Here is a 26577-nt window from a genome sequence, read left to right on the forward strand (position 1 = left end):
CCTTTCTGCAGATTATCTCATACTCTTCAGTGCCTATCAGCGTCCTCTGTCTCCAGTGGGATCCAAATCACGTGCATGCGCTATACGCACAGCCACTTCAGGTTTGGGTTGTATGTATAGCACATGCTCCACTGACCATCCTTATTATAGTTCTACAGGAGTGAACAATGTATATGTGGGATTTGGATCCCGCTGAAGACAGAGGCGGGTGCTAGACAGTGAAGAGGATGAGCTAGTCTGCATAAAGGAATGGCGGAATTGCCTACAAGGCATTATCAATGGTATGACGCTGTGGTGCTCGGGGCACAAGGTATGATGCTGTGGTGCTCAGGTACAAGGTATGACGCTGTGGTGCTTGGGGCACTAGGTATGATGCTGTGGTGCTCGGGGCACAAGGTATGAAGCTGTGGTGCTCGGGGCACAAGGTATGATGCTATGGTGCTCAGGTACAAGGTATGACGCTGTGGTGCTTGGGGCACAAGGTATGATGCTGTGGTGCTCAGGCACAAGGTATGACGCTGTGGTGCTTGGGGCACAAGGTATGATGCTGTGGTGCTCAGGTACAAGGTATGACGCTGTGGTGCTCGGGGCACAAGGTATGATGCTGTGGTGCTCAGGCACAAGGTATGATGCTGTGGTGCTCGGGGCACAAGGTATGATGCTGTGGTGCTCAGGTACAAGGTATGACGCTGTGGTGCTCGGGGCACAAGATATGATGCTGTGGAACTCAGGCACAAGGTATGATACTGTGGTGCTCAGGCACAAGGTATGAAGCTGTGGTGCTCGGGGCACAAGGTATGATGCTGTGGTGCTCGGGCACAAGGTATGACGCTGTGGTGCTCAGGCACAAGGTATGACGCTGTGGTGCTCGGGGCACAAGGTATGACGCTGTGGTGCTCGGGCACAAGGTATGACACTGTGGTGCTCGGGGCACAAGGTATGACGCTGTGGTGCTCGGGCACAAGGTATGACACTGTGGTGCTCAGGCACAAGGTATGAAGCTGTGGTGCTCTGGGCACAAGGTATGATGCTGTGGTGCTCGGGCACAAGGTATGACACTGTGGTGCTCAGGCACAAGGTATGAAGCTGTGGTGCTCGGGGCACAAGGTATGATGCTGTGGTGCTCGGGCACAAGGTATGACACTGTGGTGCTCAGGCACAAGGTATGAAGCTGTGGTGCTCTGGGCACAAGGTATGATGCTATGGTGCTCGGAGCACAAGGGATGACGCTATGGTGCTCCTTGAGCTTCATTTACATATTTGCAAAAACCAATATATTTAAAAAACAGCTGCGAGGAGGAGAGAAGGAGAGCTAGGACTAGAATAGCCTTCCTAAAGGCTATTCCAATGTGTGTTTACTTAAAAAACAAACTCTCCAATGATAGACTCCCTTTGAGGCATTTTTATGCAGTTTTTCTGAATCAGAAATAGATTTTCTGTACATGGAATGGGAAATCTAAAGGAAAGACTTCTACTTCCCCCAAACCACTCGTTGAAGACCAGTGAACTAGAAAGCATGAAGTTTATAGACATGAGGCTTGAAAAGATTTTCCAATTGACATCAATTAATTGATAGTCTTTCCCAAAGTTTTATAGAGGTTCTGCCTGACTGAAGGGTCCAAAACGCTCCAGCAAACAATCTGGTCCTATTATTCTTTAGAAGGCATAACACCATACTCTGTTTAGTGGCTGTACCTGGTACTGCAATATATTCCAATTCACTTTCCTTCTAAAACAATGACATTTTGTCCCCCTCAGTCAGCTGATCAGTGAAAGTGCTCGGAGTCAGACCCCCATATTTCTGCTATTGATGGTCTACCCTTAGGATAGGTCACCTATATTATTATTATTTATAGTGTTATATTCTTTATTGTTTCTGTATGGTTAGTAGAGTACAGCCAGAGATGATCACTACCTAGAGGCTTCTCTCTTACTCTAGGCTGTGCACAATGTACTGATAAAGCTTGGAAATGAAGATATTAGTCACGTCTGACAGGTTAGTTGTTAGGTGTACAGTGCTTGACAACCAAAGTCTTTTCAAGGTCAGACAACATGCCCCTGGTAGCCAGTCCAGATCTTTTTCTTCCATGTGTAAAGTAAACAACTATTTGTCTTACATTACAGTAGGTGCAGATGGAGGGGGCTCTTTCTGCATTCTTTTTAAGGGTTGGTTCACATCTGCATTGGTATTCCATTCGGGGGAGTCCACATGGGGACCCGCGGCAAGCACATGGACCCCATTATAGTCTGTTACTCCCATCACATGACGGATAAGACCAACAGACTGTAATGATTGTGGTGTGAATCTAGACTTACTCAGTTCTTCAGCTCAAAGATAAGCTCCACTGAGTAAGGGAATCATGCCAATACTTAGACCATTTCCCTCTATCTATATACATATTTTATTTTTACTTTATAAAATACACCACAACTGTGCCTGTTGTCATTGAGCTATAACATGTATAATATAATACCTTGACTTGCCTACTGTTTGCCTGCACCTGTTTTATTCTTAGTAGATTTCAGTAGGATACACAATTTCATACTTCTTCCAGGGACTGTGTTACAGGAAAAGTTTTCTCTTAGCAGAGCATTTGTTTTCTGTTCCCCAGGATACTTACCTGTCTGCATGCAATGCAATATTGCTTCCTTGTGACATCAACCATAAGTCATCCACATCACCTTGTTTAAAAGTCTCAGAGAGACACTATATTGCACATTTTCATTTTTCTCTTGACACTGATCGTCCGTTACCCTGAACTTATCTTGTGAGAGCTTGTCATATATATCGATGACATACTTTACTTGGGGGCCTCTAAAACTGTTACATGATCAATTGTAGCTGGTTGTTTTTCACTAAACTAACATCATAAATCTAAAGATATAAAGCAAAATGCAATGTCCAATGTCAACACTTAATATGCTGTAAGCCATAGAGCCAGACAGTCAACAGAAAAGCCGTTCATTGCTTTTATCCTGTACATATAACTACCATGTTACATTTTTATTTCAGTTGACATATTTCTTATATATCTATATGTACATTACATACAGTATATATGTACATAATGCCTTTATTGGCTAATGTATCCAACTACTCCATCCTACAAAATCCTCTCATTTCCAATTCTCTTCCCTACTTACAATGCAGAGTCCCTTCTCCATTAGATGAAATAATTTAAAACTTGAGATTCTTGCATAGGGTCATGGTAGGACAACACATAGTGTGAATCTATTATTTTTTTGTGAATATTTGGCAATAAAACCACAAAGCTCTGACTTTTATTTGGAGCTGAGTAAAATGAATTCATATGCTTTGTTGATATAGTCTATAATAATAATAAAAATAATAAAAGGAATAAAAGTGTAGTACTCACTGATGTGTACAGGTAACCCTCTCCGTTCATTGCAATATATAACCCCGTTTTTACACCTTGGATTGCAACAACACGAAGACCCACTGGTATGAGGTTGAATAATGCTGGAAAGAAGGACATGTTAAAATGAATCTGCTGCATAATAAAAGCCACGTCATCATGTAACAGTACATTAATGATAGCAAAGTAACCTCAGTCACCATGGCATAGCTACAGGGGTGCAGCAGTAGCTGGCCCTGGATCCTGAGGTGGCACCAACGATCACATAGAATAGGTAAAGGTTCCATCACAAATTTTGCAGTGAGGCTCAGGAACCTCAAGTTACATCTCTTTGTCATAATATTTTTTTTTTATTCAATTTATATTGGTTTTTGCTATTTTATAGCAATAAAAGAAGACAATAGTATATAATGTTGAAACACCCAAACTACCTTTTTCTTTCGATTGCTTTTCTACAATAATATTCTAATGCACTGACAATATCAATGTAAGCTTAAAGGGAGTCTGTCAGCACAAAATAGAGATATAAACTAACACAGTACATTGTAGGGCTGTCAACACAGTTGATGTATTTCTTATTCAGGGCTGCTGCTCCATTCTTGGTAAAGCCGTCCTTTTATCCTTATGCAGTTGAGCATAAAAGAGCTTTAGGTACATTGATTTCCATCAATGGGCTTTACAATCTGCTGCTGCTAACTGCTGGTCAGCTCTGCCCACTAACTGTACTGTACATATCTGATGATGTCAAAGAGCTAAGGGCAGCTGAAGGCAACTTCCTTGACTTCTGGGTGCAGTGCATCATTTTCAGAAATGCACAGTATCGTTAGTGGACAGAGCTGAGCAGCAGTTAGCAGGAGCAGATAGTAAAGCCCTTTGATGGAAAGCAATGCCCCTAAAGCCCTTTTCTATTAATTTGCATAGGAATAAAAAGTACAATTTTTATTCCCGCAGCTAAAATTAACATACTGTGCTTATCAAAAATACACACATTTTTGAAAATGTAGTTTTTCCGCAGCTGTTTTAGGTGGGTGAGATTAAACTAAATTTGATTCCCTTTGCTGGTAGTATAAAATGCAATGTGTGTGTGTGTGTGTGTGGGGGGGTTTCTTCTGCCTTTCCACAACCACATATAAAGTTGTGTTTCCACAACCTGGAGTCCTAGCTTATTTAGGAAATATATAAGTTTCTAAATGATTTTGATTAGAGATGTGAACGGCGTTTGATCGAATTGATATTCGATCGAATATCAGGCCGTTCGAGGTATTCAATTCCAATGTGAATAAAAATGTGATTCCCCTCCCAACGTCCCTGGCGCTTTTTTTGCACCAATAACTGCGCAGGGGAGGTGGGACAGGAACTACGACAATGGAGGCATCGAAAAAAAATCGGAAAAAGTAATTGGCTGGCTAAATCAGGTGACCTCCACTTTATACGAATGGTCGATTTCAGATTCGGGTAATGTGAGACTGTGAACTATGTGACTGTGAGACAGGGATAAATGTACAGGCAGGGTTAGCTAGGGATTACCTTTATTTAGGTGGGAATGTTACTCAAACAGCTCTTTGGGGCTCTATCTGGTCGGGATCCCTGTCAGCTTGTGATATGTGGGAGCTGACTTTTTCCCAACCACCCCTCTATCTACTCCTCCTGTCATATACACAGCTCTGCACTGCACCAAACCATCCCTCCATCTACTCCTCCTGTCACACACATCTCAGGTATAGCAGAGCTGTGCGCACACTCAGCTCTGCTACATCTCTGCGATAGCAGAGCTCAGCACACACTCAGCTCTGCTACATCATGCCCAAGTACCTGTATTACGCCAATATCTCATCAGGATCCCTGTCAGCTTGCGATATGCGGGAGCTGACTTTTTCCCATAGGAATGCATTGACCAGCGTTGATTGGTCGAATGCCATACAGAGTACAGCATTCGGCCAATCATCGCTGGTTCTGCCGGAGGAGGCGGAGTCTAAGATCGGACCACAATGGAGACTGCTGTGGACCGATATTAGACTCCGCCTCCTCACAGAAGAGCCTCCGGCAGAACCAGCGTTCATTGTCAGAATGCTGTACTCTGTATGACATTCGGCCAATGAACGCTGGTCAATGCATTCCTATGGGAAAAAGTCAGCTTCCGCATATCGCAAGCTGACAGGGATCCCGATGAGATAGTGGTGTAATACAGGTACTTGGGCATGTTAGATGCCCCCAAGCATGCTTCCCCTGCTGTCCCAGTTGCATTCCAGGGTGTTGGCATCATTTCCTGGGGTGTCATAGTGGACTTGGTGATTCTCCTGAGTCGAAGTGTGGTTTCCCCTGAAACGAACCATTTTTCCCCATGGACTATAATGGGGTTCGATATGCGTTCAAATAGTCGAATATTGAGGGGCTATTCGAAACGAATATCGAATCTCGAATATTTCACTGTTCGCTCATCTCTAATTTTGATGCCAACTACACTGCATTTCTATGTCTGCAGTTAGTAGGGAACAAGCACCTTGCGGGATGTTAAATAATGTAGCACCTTAAGAGCACATTCACAACTACAAAGTTTCCAGAGAAAATTTTTGCCACAGATTTTACTGAAAACCCATTTTCAATCAAAGATAATGCAGAAAATTACTTTGTAATGAACTGCAGACATTTACAGGTCTGCATTTTAGTGTTAATGGGTAGTAAAAAGTGATGATGAAAAATGAAGAGAAAAAATGTATAATAATTCATGAGAAGCAAATGAATAGCATTGCTTAGGAATCAGGGCCGGCATCAGCACCTGGCAAATTTTGGCAAGTGCCGTGGCCTAGGGTGCCTGAGGGGCCAACTCTGGTTTGGCATTGAGCTCTTACATTAATACTAATGATGAGTGAGTAGTAAAATATTCGAAAATTCGATATTTAATTCAAGTAGACCTCAATAGTCGACTATTCCTTCAAATATCAAATCCCATTATAGTCTATGGGGAAAACATGCTCGTTTCAGGGAAACCAAAATTCGACCAATTGGAGTCACCAAGTCCACAATGACGCCTCAGGAAATGATGCCAACACCTCTGGAATGCAACTGGGACAGCAGGGGAAGCATGTCTGGGGGCATCTAAGACGCCCAAGTCACATTATTATTATTATTATTATTACTGATTTAGCCAGCCAATGACTGTATATGTTTTTTTCCATGCCTACATTGTACTACTTCCTGCACCTCCCCTGCATAATTATTGGTGTAAAAAAAACGCCAGGGAAGGTAGGAGGGGAATTGAATATTTACTGTGTTTACCACGTGGTATTCGACTGAGTACGAGTATTTTGAATACCGTAGTATTCGATCGAATACCTACTCGCTCATCTCTAATTAATACAGATAGAAGCACTCATTACACAAAGAGAGCTGAGCAATAAGCGCAGATTACACTTTCACTTACTGCTGATAGATTCTCAGACCCCTATCCCTTCCCTATTCCGGTTCTGGCAGCGTTATCATTGCAGGGAAGGCCAGGGGTCTAAGGAGTAAGCGAAGATGAAATCTGCACTTACTGCTACCCATAAAGCAGGAAGTGGGGTCAGGCATAAGGGGGCTTTCTGCTGCATGGGGGATTAGGCACTGTAAAAAGAGGGTTTAAAGCAGCTCTATCATTGGCAAAAGTCATTTTTAACTAATCACATCTTTGCATAGGCTTTAGAAAGGCTATTCCACACCTACCTTTTGTATGTAAATCACCTCAATAGTGTTTGAATAATTCAGTTTTTATTCATATGCTAATTAGCGCCTCGGTGCACAGGAAGTTGTCTGCCATCTCTCCTCTCCCTGTTGTGTACTATGTATGAGAGCAGGGAGGAGGAGTCAGCAGCAGCAGCCTGTGCTGTATATACAGAAGACAGTGCACGAAGAGACTTTCAGGGTACATGGAGAGGCTAATTAGCATATGAATAAAAACGATCTCATCCAAAAACTACTGAGGCAATTTACATACAGAAGGTATGTATGGAATAGCCTTTCTAAAGGCTATGCAAGTATGTGATTAGTTGAAAGTGACTTTTTCCAATGATAGAGCCCCTGTATATGGGGACATAATGGGCCACTATATAGGGGAATAAGGGGTGACAGTACTGTATAAGGGCATAGGACCCTTTATATGGGAGAATTCAGAGGTACTGTATGTGGGCATAAGGGAACATTATATGGGGGTACTGTAGATTATGGAGACATAAGGTGCCATTATATGGGGCTACTTTACTGTATGGGGACATAATGGGTGATTGTATGGGGGAATTAGGTGAAAAATACTGTATGAGGACATAATGGGTCCATATATGGGGTTACTGTATGGGGTAAAAGGGATCATTATATTGGGACATTGTACTGTATGAGGACATAACAGGGTCATTGTACTGTATGGGAAATAAATGGGAATTTATATGGAGCTACAAGGGGAATTTTACTGTATGGGGGTATAATGGGCCATTATATTATGGCATATGAGAGCCATTGTATTGTACAGAGGCATTATATGGGGTATGAGGAGGACATTTTATTGTATGGAGGCATTATATGGGGGTATGAGGAGATCACTGTATGGGGGCATAATGAGGACATTATACTTCAGTTGTGTAAGTGGGATATTATACTTTCAAATTTCACCCATGGTTTTTGGTCTTTGCAATGCAATGGTAGAAAGTTACTGAAGACATACAGCATTCCAGCAAGTCACTATGGCAAAAATTCCAAAATTTTTGGGAGGTTTTTCTTTTTTTTTAAATTTGCTTTGGCACCTTTAAGTGGAAAATAATGCTGCTGCGTGAGTTGTGCCACAAAGGTGACCACTGAGGCTCTGTCGCCCAAGTGCCTACACAAACCTGGAGCTGGCTCTGTTAGGAATGCCAATAATGTGACCAGAAAGTCAAAGAACAGATTAGAGAAAAAAAAAGAAAAGAAGGAATAACATGAACAAAAGAAGAAGAAACAGACATAATTATACCCCATACACGTGGTCTGAGTCATTACATGTATATCAACCAATACCCAATACAGCATTGTATGATGAAAATTCATTGATTAGTCAGGTCATCCTAAGAAAAATATATGTTGGTGCTACCACTAACTACTTATAATACCCTAGATATAGTCTAGTTTTTCTATTGGCAGAGCCTTGGGGGTGACACATATTCTATTATACAGGGATTATTTGTATTATTTTACTAAATACAGATGGCAATGTAGCTTATAATTGGACCGAGATATCACAACTATCCCATGTGATGTTAATAGACATACTGGGCTACTTTAGAGCAATTGTTCTTTCCCATTATAAATTCTCAGTAAGACAATCTTGAACAGTTTGTTGTGAAGGATTATAAATGGAGCAACAACAGGAAAAGCAATGCATAAAAATAAACATAAGACATTCTCGCTAAAAGTTCTCTGCTGCCTATAGCAACCATGTTTTCCCAGTGGAAATTATATATCAATAATGTTGACTTTAGCATTCAAACCATGCAATGCATTCTGTTAAGTACTGTCGGAATAGTGCTTCTTTTGTGTATAGGAATGTTTATGGCTTCATATACCATACAACGAAGCTAAGACTGGGGTTATGTAGTCAATACCTTACCTTTTAATTTTAGCCTTGAGGGCTATCCTTTAAAGTGATGGTCAAAACAGAAGCACAGATAAGGTTTCTGATGACATTGCATTGCATTGTGTAAGGTGTGCTTGAATGAATGTGAAGTATGGACATGTCTGTACAGACGTTAAGATGTTATAAACAGCTCAGTAACTGGCATTCCTGGAATAAATCTCTGCACACGAGCTACATAATTTCATGTGACAGAGCAGATTAGAAGGTGTATTTGGAAATAGGGAGAAATCCAGGAAAAGAACACATATATTGAATTGTACTGTAAAGTGTGTGCCAGCACATTACATTGTATCGAGCCAGCATACAAATTCAGTGTTATTCTATCCACAACAAACTGTTACATCGCTATCTGTACCGGATCAGCTAAAGCAAATTACATTTTTGAAAATATGTGTGATATCTCATTTACTGCATGTATATGCACATACTGAAATACTGTAAATACACACACATATATATATATATATATATATATATATATATATATATATATGCAAATAAACATATGATAGATAGATAGATATATAGATAGATAGATAGATAGATAGATAGATAGATAGATAGATAGATAAAAAAAGAAGGGAGCCTTTAATCCAAGAGTAATGTTTAGGAAGCTTGAGAAAGGTTCACATCTGAATCATTACTCATTGATTAAAGGTTCAGTTTTTTGCATATAGGAGTACTGCCTCTGCTTCTTTTTTTGTATACGATGAATGATTGCCTGTCCATTGGATCTGCACCCTACATTGCTATTTATACATTCTGCTACTTTAGACTTTCCTGGCATAGATAGATAGATAGATAGATAGATAGATAGATAGATAGATAGATAGATAGAGATTTCCTCATCACTATATATGTGTGCACAGTGTTGGACTGGGGTGCCTAGAATCCACAATTAACATTCATTCTGAGACCTACTATATTCTCATTACCAAGCTACTACTATGTCCCAGTATATCTTGCTGCTTAGGAGTGACTCTTATGGTTTCTGTCCTGGGCTCAGTAGTCGGTTGTCTGACACCTGCCTTAAAATAGGGTCCTCTTAGATTGGCTGAGATGTTGTATGATGAGTATCTTTATAATTTACAATGAGTGTACTGTGTCTAGCCAGGGTAAGCTGGAGGTCCACTTGGCTCAGGAGCTCACCAGGGGATTCTGCTGTTCATCTTTTGGGCCAGCCCAAGCCTTTGTGTGTATGTCGTCATGCTTGTTCAACAGTAATACTACAATATAATACAATATAATATAATAATAATAATACAATCAATTGTTATAAAATTTTTGTGTAATTTCAAGACAGCTATGAAATGATTATTACATACTAGGGGGCATTCACGCTTGCGCCCGGTGTCCACCCTGTGTTATTCCGCTGGGATTACGTCCTCAGCCCCGACAGAACTGGACAGGGGACGGCTTCCTGGTAGTCAGCTATAAAAACCCATTCATTTGAATGGGTTTTTAAAAGTGACCGCTGGTGTCCACCTACAGCCTCTCCGCAGGGAAAACGTTTTTTTTTTGGCCGGACACAAAGTTCTGCATGTCCGACTTTCCAGTTTCACCAGGGCTGAGGACGAAAACCCCGCGGAATGGCACAGAGTGGACAACGGGCGCAAGTGTGAACGCCCCCCTTACTAAGATACATGTGCTATAGCTACTGTAACTTCTAGTCATGCTGTAAGAATAGATGTAGTAACGTTTGATATGGCAAAGATAACTTGCTGCAGTGGGGTACTTATAAGACCCTGAAAAAGTCCAGATAAACTTTGCTATATCTTAGATAGGTTCAAATGATAAAGAAAAGAGTTAAAAACAAATCAATACATGACTGACTTTATACCATGCATTTTTCTTGATAAAGTGGAGCATTTTCTCACAAATAGTTGTAGAGGAGAAGATTATTGGTACTTACTAGAATTGCTGCTGTCATCCTTGGTTCCATCAAGAGTTCCATCTGGGTGCATTTGCAAGTAGTATCCTTGCCTGCAATATAACCTGGTCACTATGCCCTTGAGCTGGGGATCTGAAATGCAGACATATTGTGACATTAGTCTCAAAACTTTTCCATCGATTATTTGTGTTTCTCTTGTTTGTGTCCTAAACTGTACAGGTAAGATCTCCATGACTCCTTGTTCTGGTGTGAATGAAGGCTACACTACTGCTGTGAACACCCTGACCATGCTTGTTATGTGACCTTTCTAAACCTTTTCACCTCCTCCAAGGTGTGTCCCTTTGTTATCTTCAAACATAGTTGTGGATGGATTCTAAGACGTTTACGTCTTGTGTCAAGTGTTATTTTAGTAACTTCCATTACATTCTGTAGCTAGAATTGTTTTCTTAAAAAAATAATCTAATCATGTATAAGGTGTGAAGTATACATTAATATTCTTGGCAAGCTAAGCTACAATCTAAGCTAACCTAATAGTTAAATATGTCCAATGATGAAAAATACATACAGTACATATAAACATAAATTATTGTCAGGAACACTCATGATAAACAATATCAAACATGAAGTAAAGGTTTTTTTGTACATTCTCAGTGGTCTAAGTCTCATATGTTAACTTTAATACGTGCAGGATTGGGGTTAGGTATATTAGTAGGATTAATAAAAAATGTCTAATGTAGCTATCAGACTGTCCCTCAACATTTGTCCCATTGTCCCACAATCACAAGCTTCACGAAGGCCCTGAAGACTCACATTATAGTCTATGGGGAAAAATGCTTCGTTTCAGGGGAACCAAACATTTGACTCAGGAGGGTCACCAAGTCCACTATGACACCTCAGCAAATGATGACAACACCTCTGAAATGCAACTGGGACAGCAGGGGAAGCATGTCTGGGGTTATCTAACAAGCCCAAGTCACAGTTTTACCCCACCATCACAGCCTATCAACTACACACTTTCCACACTCAAAAAAACCTCTAAAACCTTGGATATTTGGATTGAGCATACATAGCCTGACTGAATTTCTGTCTCTCCCACCTAGGTTTTGGGGGTACACACCGTGAAAAACTGGATTGAGCGTACATAGCCTGACTGAATTTCGGTGTCTCCCACCTAGGTTTTGGGGGTACACACCCTGGATATCTGGATTGAGCGTACATAGCCGGACCTAATTGCCCTGTATCCCTGTTTTGGGGTTACACGCTGCCTGAAAAGCTGGTTTGCACGTATATAGCAAGAAGTAACTGCTGTAGATTCCTGCTATTTTGTGGGGGACACCCCTGATAAAAGCTGGTTTTCACGTATATAGCAGGAGGTAACTGCTCTGTATTCCTGCAAATTTGTGGGGGGGGGCACCCCAAAGAAAAGCTGGTTTGCATGTGTATAGCAAGAAGTAACTGCTATGGATTTCTGCTATTTTGTGGGAGACATCCCTAATAAAAGCTGGTTTGCACGTATATAGCAGGAGGTAACTGCTCTGTATTCCTGCAAATTTGTGTGTGTGTGGGGGGGGACACCCCAAAGAAAAGCTTGTTTGCATGTATATAGCAAGAAGTAACTGCTGTGGATTCCTGCTATTTTGTGTGGGGACACCGCTAACAAAAGCTGGTGTACATGTATATAGCAACAAGTAACTGTTCTGTATCCCTGTTTTCCACCGTCCGTGGAAAGCTGGACTCCTGTCCCTGCAGTGTATAGCTCTGAGAAGAGCTGTTGTTCTTCGTTTTTTCCCTGCCTATCTGAAAATAATGCCTATCTAGCCCTCAGCAGATATGTCTCTCTCCCTATCTCTCACCGCAAAATGACACGAATATGGCGGCGGCCATTCTTGTGAATGGGAGGTCACATGTTTTTGGCAGCCAATGGGTTTTTTCAATTTTTTTCACTGCCTCCGTTGTCGTAGTTCCTGTCCCACCTCCCCATCACAGTTATTGGTGCAAAAAACGCGCCAGGAAAGGTGGGAGGGGATACGAATTTTTGCTGCGTATGCCGCATGGTATTCGATTGGTAACAAATACATCGATACCTATTCGATCGAACGGTGTTCGCTCATCTCTAGTCTCTATCCCTCCCCCCTAGACTGTAAGCACTTGCAGGCAGGACCCCCTCTCCCACTGTGCAAGTCGGTCACGGTTAGTATTATGTTTGTATATTTTGTCTACCGTATGTAAACCCTCAAATGTACAGCACTATGGAATTAATGGTGCTATATAATGAATAATAATAATATAATAATAATAAGAAGAAGAAGAATTAGAGATGAGCGAGTAGTACTCGATCGAATAGGTATTCGATCGAATACTACGGTATTTGAAATACTCGTACTCGATCGAGTACCACTCGCTATTCGAATGTAAAAGTTTGATGCAGAACCAGCATTGATTGGCCGAATGCTATACCTTCGGCCAATCAACGCTGGTTCTTCTCCTACCTTTAGAAGTCTTCTCTGTGCAGCTTCCCCGCGGCGTCTTCCGGCTCTTCATTCACTCTGCCAGGCATCGGGCCTGGGCAGAGCCGACTGCGCATGTCCGCTTTTAGTACGGGCATGCGCAGTCGGCTCTGCCCAGGTCCGATGCCTGGCAGAGTGAATGAAGAGCCGGAAGACGCTGCGGGGACGCTGCAAGGAGAAGACTGCTCGGAGGATCCAGCCCTACCCTCACTCGTGGGCTTGGTAAGTATAATTTGATCAAATGTTGCCTACCCCTGAAACGAGCATTTTCCCCCCATAGACTATAATAGGGTTCGATATTCGATTCGAGTAGTCGAATATTGAGGGGCTACTCGAAATGAATATCGAACCTCGAACATTTTACTGTTCGCTCATCTCTAATAATAATAATAAATAATATGCTTTGTTTACCAAGAGGCCAGTTTATTAAAACTGCTGTATACTAAACCAATCAAGATGTGTCAGAAGCAAGGAGGTACTCACTCTTCATGAATCTATTACACATACATATGCAATAGGATATTTATCTGCAGTGAATGTCAAATAATGTAAGTGCATGGCAATCTCTAACTGGAATCCATGTAACTCATAACTCTTGTTCACATGGCTGAATTTGAGGCACATTCCGTCTGATAACTCCCATTGAAGTGAATGGGAGGCATAAAAATTCAGCTTTGTACAAGCATAAAAATGAAACTTCAAATTCCTGAAGCTGATTTTTTCAGATAGGAAAAATCCATGTAAAATACCCTTACCATACTTACATGGTACTACATCAACACAAACTAAACGTCCCTATATCCCTATAATATTAATTATTGAATTATCTTTATTAGTTAAATAGTATTCTGTCCTCATCCATACAAAAAAAGCAAGACATCCAGCAAAGGTCTTCTACATATAGAAAATGCTATGGCCTGCATAAATATTAGGACATCTGTTGAGACTTCAAAGATCAAAGATCTTGTTTCATTGGTTTTGTGTAGGCAAGATACAATAGGCAAACCAATTTGTTCTGAACCAGGTTTGTTCTAGGGTGACCACTGAGGCCTGTAATAGGGCTACAATGGTCCCATGGGCAAGCACAAGATCATAACGCATCCCTATATCACCGCTGAGGCGCAATCACATGCTTCGGTGGCAACCCTGGATGAATGACATCACTGAGGGGACCGAGAAAGAGAGCTGGACTCCAAAAGGAGGCCCAAAAGAGGTGAAGGAGGGAGAGTATAAAAGAGACACCAGAGTATAATAATTTCACTTCCAGTTCAATCCAAATTTGTTCAACCCAAAACAAATCAAGGGCCTGAGCCACCCAAATCCGAAACAAAAAGAAGCTTGCTCATCTCTAGTTTTGTGTTATACAATGCAATACGATTCTTAGTAATCTACTGAAAAAAAGTAAGAAAGGTCTTTGACGTCATCTGGAGTTTCACGTGCCAACACTGGGTATGTAAAGCTGAAGTAAAATTCTGTATATTACCTTAATATACATAAAAGATAATAACTGGTATTATGTCTCCTCAAAGAGTAATATCAAGATGCTCAGCTCTCTCTGAAGTTCCACGTAAATCAATATATATGAGCCTGTGTATCATTCCTGTGTCAATATTAAAGATGTACACTTGAGACAATGTATCCATTATGCCAAAGTCTCCACAATACATAGAAGGGGATAATAATGTAATAATAATTGGGAAGACTAATAAACTACGTAAATGGGAGGTATTTGCTCTTCTCCAAAATAATCACGAAGCAGCTGCCACCAATCAAGAAGTAGCCGCTTATTCCAATCCAGATAAACACATTGGAGGGAAAAGCAGGTCCAAAGCCAAGGTACAGGACCAATGCCATCTGGCGTTTGCATGTAGGAATTAGAACCTCAACCTAGTGACTAACCAATTTAAATTACAGTTGTAAAGTACAAAATCGAACAGAATTTTTGCCTAGGCGTTTATTGGCTTGTCATACTCCAAATTATTTAACTAATGATATTCATAGTTATGGCGATAATTCCAAATATATTATGAGACCTGCATGCTATATTTTGTTTCAGGTATGTTTCATATAAATGTATGACTTGTAAATGTACACAGCACCAATGAACAGTAATGTGGTGTATAACAAATAATTACTGTATACGGTTTACGGGGTTTATGGCAATGTGCTAAATAATATGAAGTACACCATAAGGGGCCAGGTACGTGCACACGTACAAAAAACATTTTTTCCAGTGTTTATGGATTAGAAAATTAGACACCCTTGTCAAAATACATGGAATATAGTCGCATTATGCATAACTAAAATACCTTGTGCCGTCTTATTTACTTTTTTCTGGCATGGGTCCTCCAGTTCCTAATTCCCTCTTCATTTTTCTAAAACAACCACCAGTTTCTCACGATACTGTATGTACACTGTGCTTTGGTTAGCTAACGTTAGGTTCCCAAGTGAACCCCACGAACGAAAACCTAATCTGCTTAAAAAAGTTGTTACACATGGAAACCTGCGGACTGTAATGGGGTGCATCAGATTTCCACCCGGAAAAAAGACGGAAAAAGTCCAGCACATTTTTTAAACGGATTTGAAAGGAGACCGGGCGTAGGTGTGAACCTCCCTGAAAGATCAACCCTGTGTGCTTTTGAATGGATTAGCTGAGAGCACTGACTCACGACTACAAAAGTACTGGGTGGATGGAGTAGTGTGAAAAGCTATTGGTCATTTTACAGGGGTAACAGTGCCAGAAACAATAAAAAGGAGGACACCAGGTATTTTAAATACACATTATGAATTTATTGGAAATTGTTATAGTGAACCAGGGGGTCAATTTAAATCTGTGGAAAATGGATACTTGCTATGATAAAATAAAAACCTAACAACTAGTAACAGCACTGCAATATTTATCAGGCTAAAAAAGTAGGGTAAAACCATATCGACCTTCAAACAACATACTGCAGTTTACATATAGAATTTACTAATGAGATCTGTAGATCCATAGCATTACAGTACTTGGCAATATCACAACACCTGCTCTGAGCTCTCTTTGCGGATTAGCATTCTCTAAAGTGTATTTATACCAGGAACGATGGTCATGTTAAACTGGCAAAGATGTATAAAAAAAAAAACAGGTTTGCTATCTACTTAGAAAGCTGACCAACACAGCTATTTATACCATTCTGAACTAGAATACTGGCAGCTCAAAGGGAACCTGTCACCAGTGCAATCTGTAGGCAGCATGATATAGGCAGGAGGAAATAAGCAGGTTCCTCTGCTTAGAAACAGTCATTTAATCATCGGGGTGGTCCTATCAGCGACAGTTTTTTGTGTATACACAGACAATACCCAGAGTGTTGTCAATCAATGGTAGGACCTCACCATGACTAGATGACTGTTTCTAAGGTTCACAGGTTCACTTTAAGATCTATAAGAGATAAGTAATGCAATGTATCTTTCAATTTACTTACTGCGTTAAACAGATTATATCATGTAAATGATGTTCATAGATGAACATAATAAACATTTTAGGTAATATTACAGAACTACGCTAATGAAACTGTACTGAAGGACCACTCTTTGGGAGTTCTGTCTGTCACTGCTATTCATTTGTTCATCCCAAGACAATGGATGTGCAGAATTTGCACCCCAACATATTTATCATGCACAACTATATGCGTATAAAACATCTGATAGTTCAAGCCTTGTCTTTAAACAAAAACTAAGTAAGAATTTGGCATAAGCCCAACAATAAGTATACTCAATAATAAATAATTAAAAAACATTCTCCTTAAAATAACACAGAAAAGGTGCAGAGTGATGTGTCAGTTTAATTGTATATGTAAGGGCTTATGGAAGCAACTTAAATCTCCCACTCCCACTCTCCCGGGAGCACCCACAAACCATTGAGAGGAGATAAGAGAAGAACCTCCTACCTCCAGCACTAGTCTATGATGCCCCTGCCTCCAGATTAGAGCATTTAACTTGCAGACCCCGGCTGAACTACTCCTGGGCAATGGACGTATTGACTCTTGGTAATAATAGAAGGCTGGCATTATCAGTGCAGTTCCTGCTTTAGAGTCTGTGGTTTGTGCCAAAGCCCAAAGCTGACAGTAGCAGAGACCTGTGGCCCAGCAGCCTCTAAGCTGCGCCGCACCGGTGCGGCCCGCCTCATAGTTGAGAAGCATTGGTCTATAGGAAATAATAATGGTGGTGTCATTGTGTGCATGTTAACCATGCAGGGGGCTGATATATTACTAGGTATTCTTAATTAAAGTACTATATAGGTTAGACTTGCTCATGCTTATTATAGAACCTAAGAATGTAATGCTACTTATAACATTTCAACAAACTTACAGAGAATCCAGAAAAGTAAAAATACTTAGAAAAAGGCTTTATTCACTGAAATTTCAGCATCGCTTCCTGTCGCCAAGTTGTTGCTTGTGTAATCATGCAAATTACTGTTATTCAAGCAAAAAAATCCACCTCTTCTCTCTACTTACCGTCCTACTTCCTTTGTGCAAGCTGTTTTGTCAGTACAAGTCTTGGCATGAAGGGTCAATTACCTGACCCTCATTTATTCTGCAATTGTTCAGGGAAAAAGAGTTATGCCTCAATAAAAGTCTAAAGAGTAATTATCTATTATACATTTATAACAAGGAATATGTATTAGGCTTTGTTCTTTTCCAACAGGTTCCTACCAGACATATAGACAGAATTCCTGACCTACAGGTGGTCACTGGAGTCAATATTGGAGTAGGAATTCAGGGAAAATTTGAGAAATTGAGGACAGTCTGCTAAACGGTGTATGACTACTATATATGCAGGTAATGAAGAGACACTATAGCTGTGAATGTAGTCAAAGACCATAGCTGTATAATTTAACATTTGGTTTCATCGGTTAATTATAAATGCTAATTTTTAATTTATTTTTTTAAACTTTATTCAAAACTCTGAGGAGGTACTTTGGTAAAATATTAAGATAATTAATCACGACCAATTCTTAAGAAATACTTGATCCATGTATGCTTTAAGGTCAATCTAGCATCATTGTCAGAGAGGACATGGACAAGAGGAATCACTTGACCAGCTCTGTTTTGTTCACAAAATTCCATAAGTATAAGTCTGGAACATATGGAACATGGACGACATCTGTGTGCCATCCATGCTTTCCAAGTATCCATACACATCAATTAATGAGCTCCGACCAAAAACAAACAAACAAACAAACAGTAGAAGGACATGTCCTGAGTTTTTGTAGCCCAGCTTCATGGCTCCCACACAAATCCATGATGGTCTTGTGCGTGGGTCCATAGAAATGAATGAGCCATTGTGTTATCAGTTAAAAAAACTGCGCATGTACCAAAATATATACAGTTGTGTGCAACAGGCCCACAATACCAACATCTTTCCTGGTCTATGATAACATCTGATCATATATTAAAGGGATTCTATCATTAAAATCAAATTTTTTTCTCGATCACACGTAGGAATAGCCTGGATTCAAACTGAGGCCAGACGGCAGAGCCAACTGCGCATGAATAGAAGTTTGAACCCAGCTACGGAAGAAGACGCGCAGAAAGACTGTTCCTGAAGAAGATGGAGATGGCACCGGAGATTTCTTTTGCAGCATTGGGGATGCCCCCAGTGATGTTTGAGCGCTGTGGACCACCCCCAGTGCTGCGAGAGAACTCATTTGCATACAGACGAAAACCGGGATTTCTACCGAACGGCGGGGTGGAGAAGACATCTAAATGTAAGAAGAATAGCTTAAGGCTATTCCTACGTGTGATCGAGAAAAAAATTTGATTTTAATGATAGAATCCCTTTAAGGAATTTCTAATAAGGTAATTCCCTAAAAATATACCTAGAGCATGTCCCTGAAGGGGTTACACTTTCATATTACCGTTTTCCAAAATTCCTCTTCACAAAGTATGAAATAATTAGATAATTCATAGTATTGCAAAAAAAGGAAGATGATTTTCTGACAATTCACCTAATATAAAGTGATTCTACCGTATGTCACCTCTCATCTACAGAGCTGCAAAGAAATCAAATGGTTTTGTGCTTCATTTGAAAGGATTGTAAGCAGCTTGGAAGTTTTATCACCGCATGCGGCATGACGGGTGGCAATGATGTCAATGAACTTATGTTTATATTTTTAGAAGTAAAATTACTCTACAGGGGTATTCATCCAGCCACCAGCAGACACAGCATGCTGTTATTGATGGGTTCAGATGATCATGCAGGCATCATTACATGCACACAACTAGAGGCTATCAGTGACTCTAATATATGACTACAGTAGATGAATGATCCTATCTATTTTATCATGTTGTACATTCCCAATCCTAGAATTGATTTGTATGGAAGAACATAGTCATCTGATGTTTTGCCAGGATAGTCAATCAAGTTACATTATACTTGGACCAATTTCGTTCTCTTAGAATTACGTGAATATTTTATAAAGCGTCACAGCCCCAGATTACTTAATAAGTGATTAAAACTATCTAGCCTTTCCACAAGTAATGCCAGTAGCATTACTAGCAAGCGGAAAAGACTTGGGAGGATTATGGTGGAGCTGCTGTGTCTGAAGTGTGAGCAGTCATTTTGTGTTCAATATACAGGAATATAAACCCAAGCTGTGTGTTGGCATTTAAACAACTCTTGCCCTTAGGGCAGCCATTCAACATTCTGAAAGGTTTTCAAAAAGATCTTATTCCTTTGAGCATATCTTGCTGCTTAACTCATTCTTTCCTACTAGTTTCATTATGGAAGCTGGTGTGAATACAGATTTGTCCAATAAACATAAAATATGGTATTATATAGTACAGGCGAAATTACAGCTGTTAAAGAAAAAAAAATCACACTATGGAGTATGTACGGTATTCACTGGCCTTCTGCCTACTGTAGATTTCAGTCTGGTACACAAGATGGGTTAAGGAAACTTCTCATTTAAGAACATTCTTTCTGTATTACATATCAACATTAGGCTGGAAAGACTAAGGGAGCTGTGTCAGCAATGTACAGTGGCATCATAGTATAGCCACATGCTGCCACTATAACCCACAGCTTAGTGTCACCTATAGCATTTCAGTTATTTGACCTGCATAATAGCAAAGATTTCGGGACCCAATTTCAAGTCTTCAGTGCCCCTCATTGATAGATGTTAATTTGTGTAACAGAAATCCAGCACTATATTTGCTGTGTGTCCCCAGCCTTATATCAACAGCCACTATAATGACACTGAGTATGCTGGAATACTGGTAAACCTAGTGCACATTGTGCCAATGAATGTATCATGCAAGGCCTAACTGCAGTATAATAATTACAGATTTATTCAGACATTGAAAATTGTTCAGAACAGGTGCAACAGCCCATGTAAAAAATAAAAAAATGGATACATTTTGCAAAACAATGTAAACCAGCGAGATGGTGATAAGTTTTATGTATGTGCCGTGAGCTTTTCTTGTGCATATGTCAAATGTGCAATGCAAATTTGTGAACATGGGCAATGTTAAAAAGACTCTGTAAGCAGGGAAAGGGCTATGAAAATGGCGAGAATCTGCTAAGTGCATTCATTATTTTATTTCTGAACATCATTGTCTCATGGTCTCTGCCTCTCCTCTGCCAGCCCTGCCCAGTGATTCCCCTGTGCTGCTGATCGGCAGCCTTCTCGGTTCCCAGCCTCACAATCCTGTCAGTGTTCCTGCTCTGTGCTGTGTCTGAATACATACAGTCTCCAATGTGGAGTCACTCTCCTCCTCTTCAGGGTAGGCTGTGTGACACAGGCATGCATGTGCAATGAGCACTAACAGTACTGAGAGAGTGGGAAGCAGGAGGTTGGAATCCCACCCAGGCACTGTCATAACCACAAAACATTTTATGTTCATTTACATATCACAAAAAACAGAACTGTTGCGCATAAGAGCAAACAATTCTCAAAAATAAAATACTGAATGCACTCAGCAGACTCACTACACTATACTACATCACAATGTACTGGGGCTAGTGACATAGCCATTTCCCTGCTGACAGACTCCCTTTAACTACTCCACTTTTCATATTCACTAGTTTTGATAAGTTTTCCCTTTGAGAATGAAAAAAAAATCTGCTCTTGATCACAAACTTCACCTAATCTACTGTATGTAGTAATGTAGTGTGATCCCTGCAGGACTTACTCCATATTAATGCTCATTACTTTAGAATGAGATATCAAAAGGACTTTCGTCTAAACTGGGTAACCAGGGAAAAGCCCAGCAGATCACACTACATACATATAAGATTATTTTATATGCCGGTAGTAGCGACATAACAAGTTAGAGGTGGTGACGAATCCTCTATAAGATTAAAGTCTGCTTTGTGTGAAGCTACAGAAAAACATGGTACGTCATAACAAATGTAAAAAAAAAAAAAAAATCCTCCACTGCAACAACTAACCAATCTTCTTTGAAGATAGCAAGGATTTGGTGGTGTTTGTAAAGATACATATCTGCCTTGTCCTGTATTCATATTGTAAGCAATTTATTTACTACTCCTTGACCTTGACATTACTAACAAAAAATCTCAAACATCACAAAGTGAAAAACTAGAAAGGTCACTTTGACCTTATTAGTACCTTGTGAATAGCTACCACACTGCTCGTCTACCAGTGAGTCGGAAAGGTATTCAGGGACTTTCTGTAAGAGAGTCCCTGTTGTCAAGGAAATATAGCTTGTCAAGAAAACAACTCTGATAATGGATCTCAAACTATGCAATGAATGCCTCAAAAATCTTGAGACTGCTTCTCAATGACATTTACACCTTAATCCTCTGAAACCATATTATCTCTAAGTGTTATCTGAACCAACATTCACAACTCCATCTCTGATGTGTTATATGGCAATGTTAAAAATTCAGCTTGCTATGAATGAAGCCCCTCAAGGTGGGGTCCTCATAATAATGATTATTTTATTCTCCCTTTTCTGGCTATGTTCAGAGGTGTAACTTGAAGCTCCAGGAACCCGTTGCAGGGAATCCTGATTGAAACACAACTGGCTAGGGTTAACCGTAACAGATGTGATAACCGCCCACTGGGGCACCTCGGCTATCTATGGATTTTCAGTGTGCTTATCCTCTTTTCATCTCTCTTCGCCATGGCTTCTGCTTGGTTTACCCGTTTTTTTCACAGGTTTTTGTGGATTTTCACTATCAGAAATCAGGAATATGTCTGAGAAATGGCAATGCTTTTTCTGGCCAGAGGAAGAGGAATTTTCCAAGCTATATGGTGCAAGGATATTGCCTAAAGTGGAAACATATTGATCACCAATATTAGCAAGGAGTGGGCGCTCAAAAAAAGTTCCAGTCATAACCATCAATAAATCTTCCCTACATAGAATATACATTAAATACAGGCATGTTATGGATACAATGTTAGCTAAAGTAGTTAAGGTCCTATTGTAGAACAACAAATAAATTAAAAAAATAATATATATATATATATATATATATATATATACTCACCGGCCACTTTATTAGGTACACCTGTCCAACTGCTTGTTAACACTTAATTTCTAATCAGCCAATCACATGGCGGCAACTCAGTGCATTTAGGCATGTAGACATGGTCAAGACAATCTCCTGCAGTTCAAACCAAGCATCAGTATGGGGAAGAAAGGTGATTTGAGTGCCTTTGAACGTGGCATGGTTGTTGGTGCCAGAAGGGCTGGTCTGAGTATTTCAGAAACTGCTGATCTACTGGGATTTTCACGCACAACCATCTCTAGGGTTTACAGAGAATGGTCCGAAAAAGAAAAAACATCCAGTGAGCGGCAGTTCTGTGGGCGGAAATGCGTTGTTGATGCCAGAGGTCAGAGGAGAATGGCCAGACTGGTTCGAGCTGATAGAAAGGCAACAGTGACTCAAATAGCCACCCGTTACAACCAAGGTAGCCAGAAGAGCATCTCTGAACGCACAGTATGTCGAACTTTGAGGCAGATGGGCTACAGCAGCAGAAGACCACACCGGGTGCCACTCCTTTCAGCTAAGAACAGGAAACTGAGGCTACAATTTGCACAAGCTCATCGAAATTGGACAATTGAAGATTGGAAAAACGTTGCCTGGTCTGATAGGTCTCGATTTCTGCTGCGACATTCGGATGGTAGGGTCAGAATTTGGCGTCAACAACATGAAAGCATGGATCCATCCTGCCTTGTATCAACGGTTCAGGCTGGTGGTGGTGGTGTCATGGTGTGGGGAATATTTTCTTGGCACTCTTTGGGCCCCTTGGTACCAATTGAGCATCGTTGCAACGCCAAAGCCTACCTGAGTATTGTTGCTGACCATGTCCATCCCTTTATGACCACAATGTACCCAACATCTGATGGCTACTTTCAGCAGGATAATGCGCCATGTCATAAAGCTGGAATCATCTCAGACTGGTTTCTTGAACATGACAATGAGTTCACTGTACTCCAATGGCCTCCACAGTCACCAGATCTCAATCCAATAGAGCATCTTTGGGATGTGGTGGAACGGGAGATTCGCATCATGGATGTGCAGCCGACAAATCTGCGGCAACTGTGTGATGCCATCGTGTCAATATGGACCAAAATCTCTGAGGAATGCTTCCAGCACCTTGTTGTATCTATGCCACGAAGAATTGAGGCAGTTCTGAAGGCAAAAGGGGGTCCAACCTGTTACTAGCATGGTGTACCTAATAAAGTGGCCGGTGAGTGTATATATATATATATATATATATATATATATATATATATATATATATAGTATAATATATTTTGTGACTACTAGTCTTTCTTCTGTTTATAATGAAGCTCTAACATCTGCATCATATCCACTTTTAAATATACTATATTGCAATACAAAGGGAAAAAGAGGCCCCCCACTAGTACAGGATTATGAGAGCAGACATTTGTGTAGTAGAAGTGTCAGCATGCACTAACCTGGTAAAGCTATGCTAGACACAACTACTTCTTAGGCCTAGATCACACGGGGCACGGGATGGCATATTCTGGGCCTGATTTTGACATGGGAAGAAGCGTCAGAATAGGATCAAAATGCGCTTGCTGCAACTGTCACGGCTTCCGATAGTCACAGCTTCTGGCTCCGGAGTAGGCCCAAATGAATCAGCTGCGGAATCCGCTTGAAGAAACGGCAGCTCGCTTCTTTTTTCCGTGAACGGGAGCATACCGCTCACGCAAAAAAAGGAAGCTAGCGGTCTACATAGGGGCTGGATTCTGACATGGATTCAGCGCCAAAAACGCCCCCTCTTGCCCTGTGTGAACGAGCCCTTAAACTTTAGCTACTGCAATGTGTCATGTGACTTTAGCCATTGATGACGGCTTTCTCTCAAAAAGCTGATGTCCAAAACTTATTTTTTATGTAGATTGTGAGCCCCATTTAGGGATCACAACGTACATTTTTTTATTTTTTTCCCAAAGCAGTACGTCTTTTGCAGAATGGGAGGAAATCCACACAATCACTGGGAGAACATGCAAACTGTTTGCAGATGTCGCTCCCGGCAGGATTCAAACCCAGGACTCCAGCGCTGCAAGGCTGCAGTGATAACCACTGAGCCACCGTGTTGCCCCTTGTCCAGCACTTTTCGATGGGCATTGGATGTAGAGAAAGTTATTGGCATCCAAAAACATGAATACTAGCATCGATTGACTTATAATGGAACATGTCAGGTTTCTGGTCATTATGATTGTTATAATATTAGACTACACCATCATAATACCAGGACCCTTGAAGTAAATCTAAAAATAGTAGGATGAATTAAGTAATAATGCACCATATAGATTATGTAAAACATGAAAAAGCTAATTCATCATCAGCTATGAAATGCCTTTTACATATACATATTCTTGTATTGTGTCTCAGTTACTACTACATATTCATAATTTAATCCTACTACATATAATAGAATCCTTATTCAGTCTTAGAGCAGCCTTACGATTCCTAACTCAACTTTAAACATAGACATATTTTCTACATGAACTAGAGAGAGAGCGAGAGAGAGAGAGGAGAGAGAGAGAGAGAGAGAGAGAGAGAGAGAGAGAGAGAGCGCGCACAATGATTTCTTTATTAACCAAGATAATAAAACATGGAAATATTTTCTGGCATGAATTTTGGCATCGGTTGTACTTAAAACCTACGCTTCTTGTCATTGGAGAATGTGAATGCAATGATGACATGACTACAAGTAGACATTTCGTGACTGTAGAAACCGTCTCCTATCCAGAAGTTCAAACAAGACAGGAGAGTGAACACAAGATGAATTATGCAGTGATCTTAATCTGGAAGATGTCCATGTGGCTTTTAAGCTGTAGCCTACATTTTGTTAAAATTAAGAGTTTCTGCTCTTGATTTTACTTCATGCAAGGAACTATAAAACAATGATCACAGGGTGTAAGAATGACAAAGTCATCATATACACCACATGCAGTAACGTTACATTGTACACAAACCCCTGGTACAATTCTTCCAAGGTCATACAACAGCCTTATGTAGGACAATCCTAAACAACGTTGGATTCTCCTATCACTGCAGCATCGAGGCAAAATGTACATGTTACCAAAGCAAATCTATTATCGACTGTAGCTACAGTATATATGCTAAAGTCTGCATTGTAGTCATAGTAAATAGGTAGAGATAGGTGAAGAAATCACCATTAAACACCTCTGTAATCAGCTGAGAACAAAAGGATTGGGAATTAAAATGTAACAAAAATAGGAAGTCGGTCCTGCTGAAATCTATAGGTTTGGATGTTTTTTTTTCCCCAATATCTTGTTTAACAGGATTTCCATAATGGGTAGCATGTATTCAGTATATGCAATGTGTATAATGGCACCCTAAGATGTAATGTAAATACTGAGTAACAGCTAGGATTGAGCGATCGGGATCGGAAAACATCGGATCTCGATTGGCTATCGAGTAAATTTCACAATCGCGATTGGGTTCCAATCCCGCTTAAAAAAGACCAGGAACGGAATTCCGATCCCGATCGCTCAACTTACCTGCACAGATCTGCTGCCGCTCCCAGTTCTTCTTGCTCCTCCTCTCTCTCATTGACATGCCTTCAGAGCGCCCTGTGTGCCCCCGCCTTCCTAGACTAGTGTTAGAGATGCTGGGAGAAGGCGGGGCTTGTGACAGGAGAGTCTCCCCGCCCACACTCTC

At 40.6% G+C, this 26577-nt stretch overlaps 1 protein-coding gene across 2 annotated transcripts in view; it reads right to left on the bottom strand.

Moving 5' to 3' along the window:
* FGF14 (fibroblast growth factor 14) overlaps window positions 1–26577 on the bottom strand; it is a 452344-nt gene that overhangs the window by 130563 nt on the left and 295204 nt on the right. For both annotated transcript variants that reach the window (XM_075265373.1, XM_075265374.1), the window contains exons 2-3: window positions 10925–11035; window positions 3378–3481 (exon numbers count right to left, since the gene is read on the bottom strand). In XM_075265373.1, coding sequence (XP_075121474.1) covers window positions 3378–3481; window positions 10925–11035 — 215 coding nt within the window. The remainder of the gene's footprint in view (window positions 1–3377; window positions 3482–10924; window positions 11036–26577) is intronic.

This window comes from Leptodactylus fuscus, chromosome 2, assembly GCF_031893055.1.
Source record: "Leptodactylus fuscus isolate aLepFus1 chromosome 2, aLepFus1.hap2, whole genome shotgun sequence".
NCBI classification, from domain to species: Eukaryota; Metazoa; Chordata; class Amphibia; order Anura; family Leptodactylidae; genus Leptodactylus; species Leptodactylus fuscus.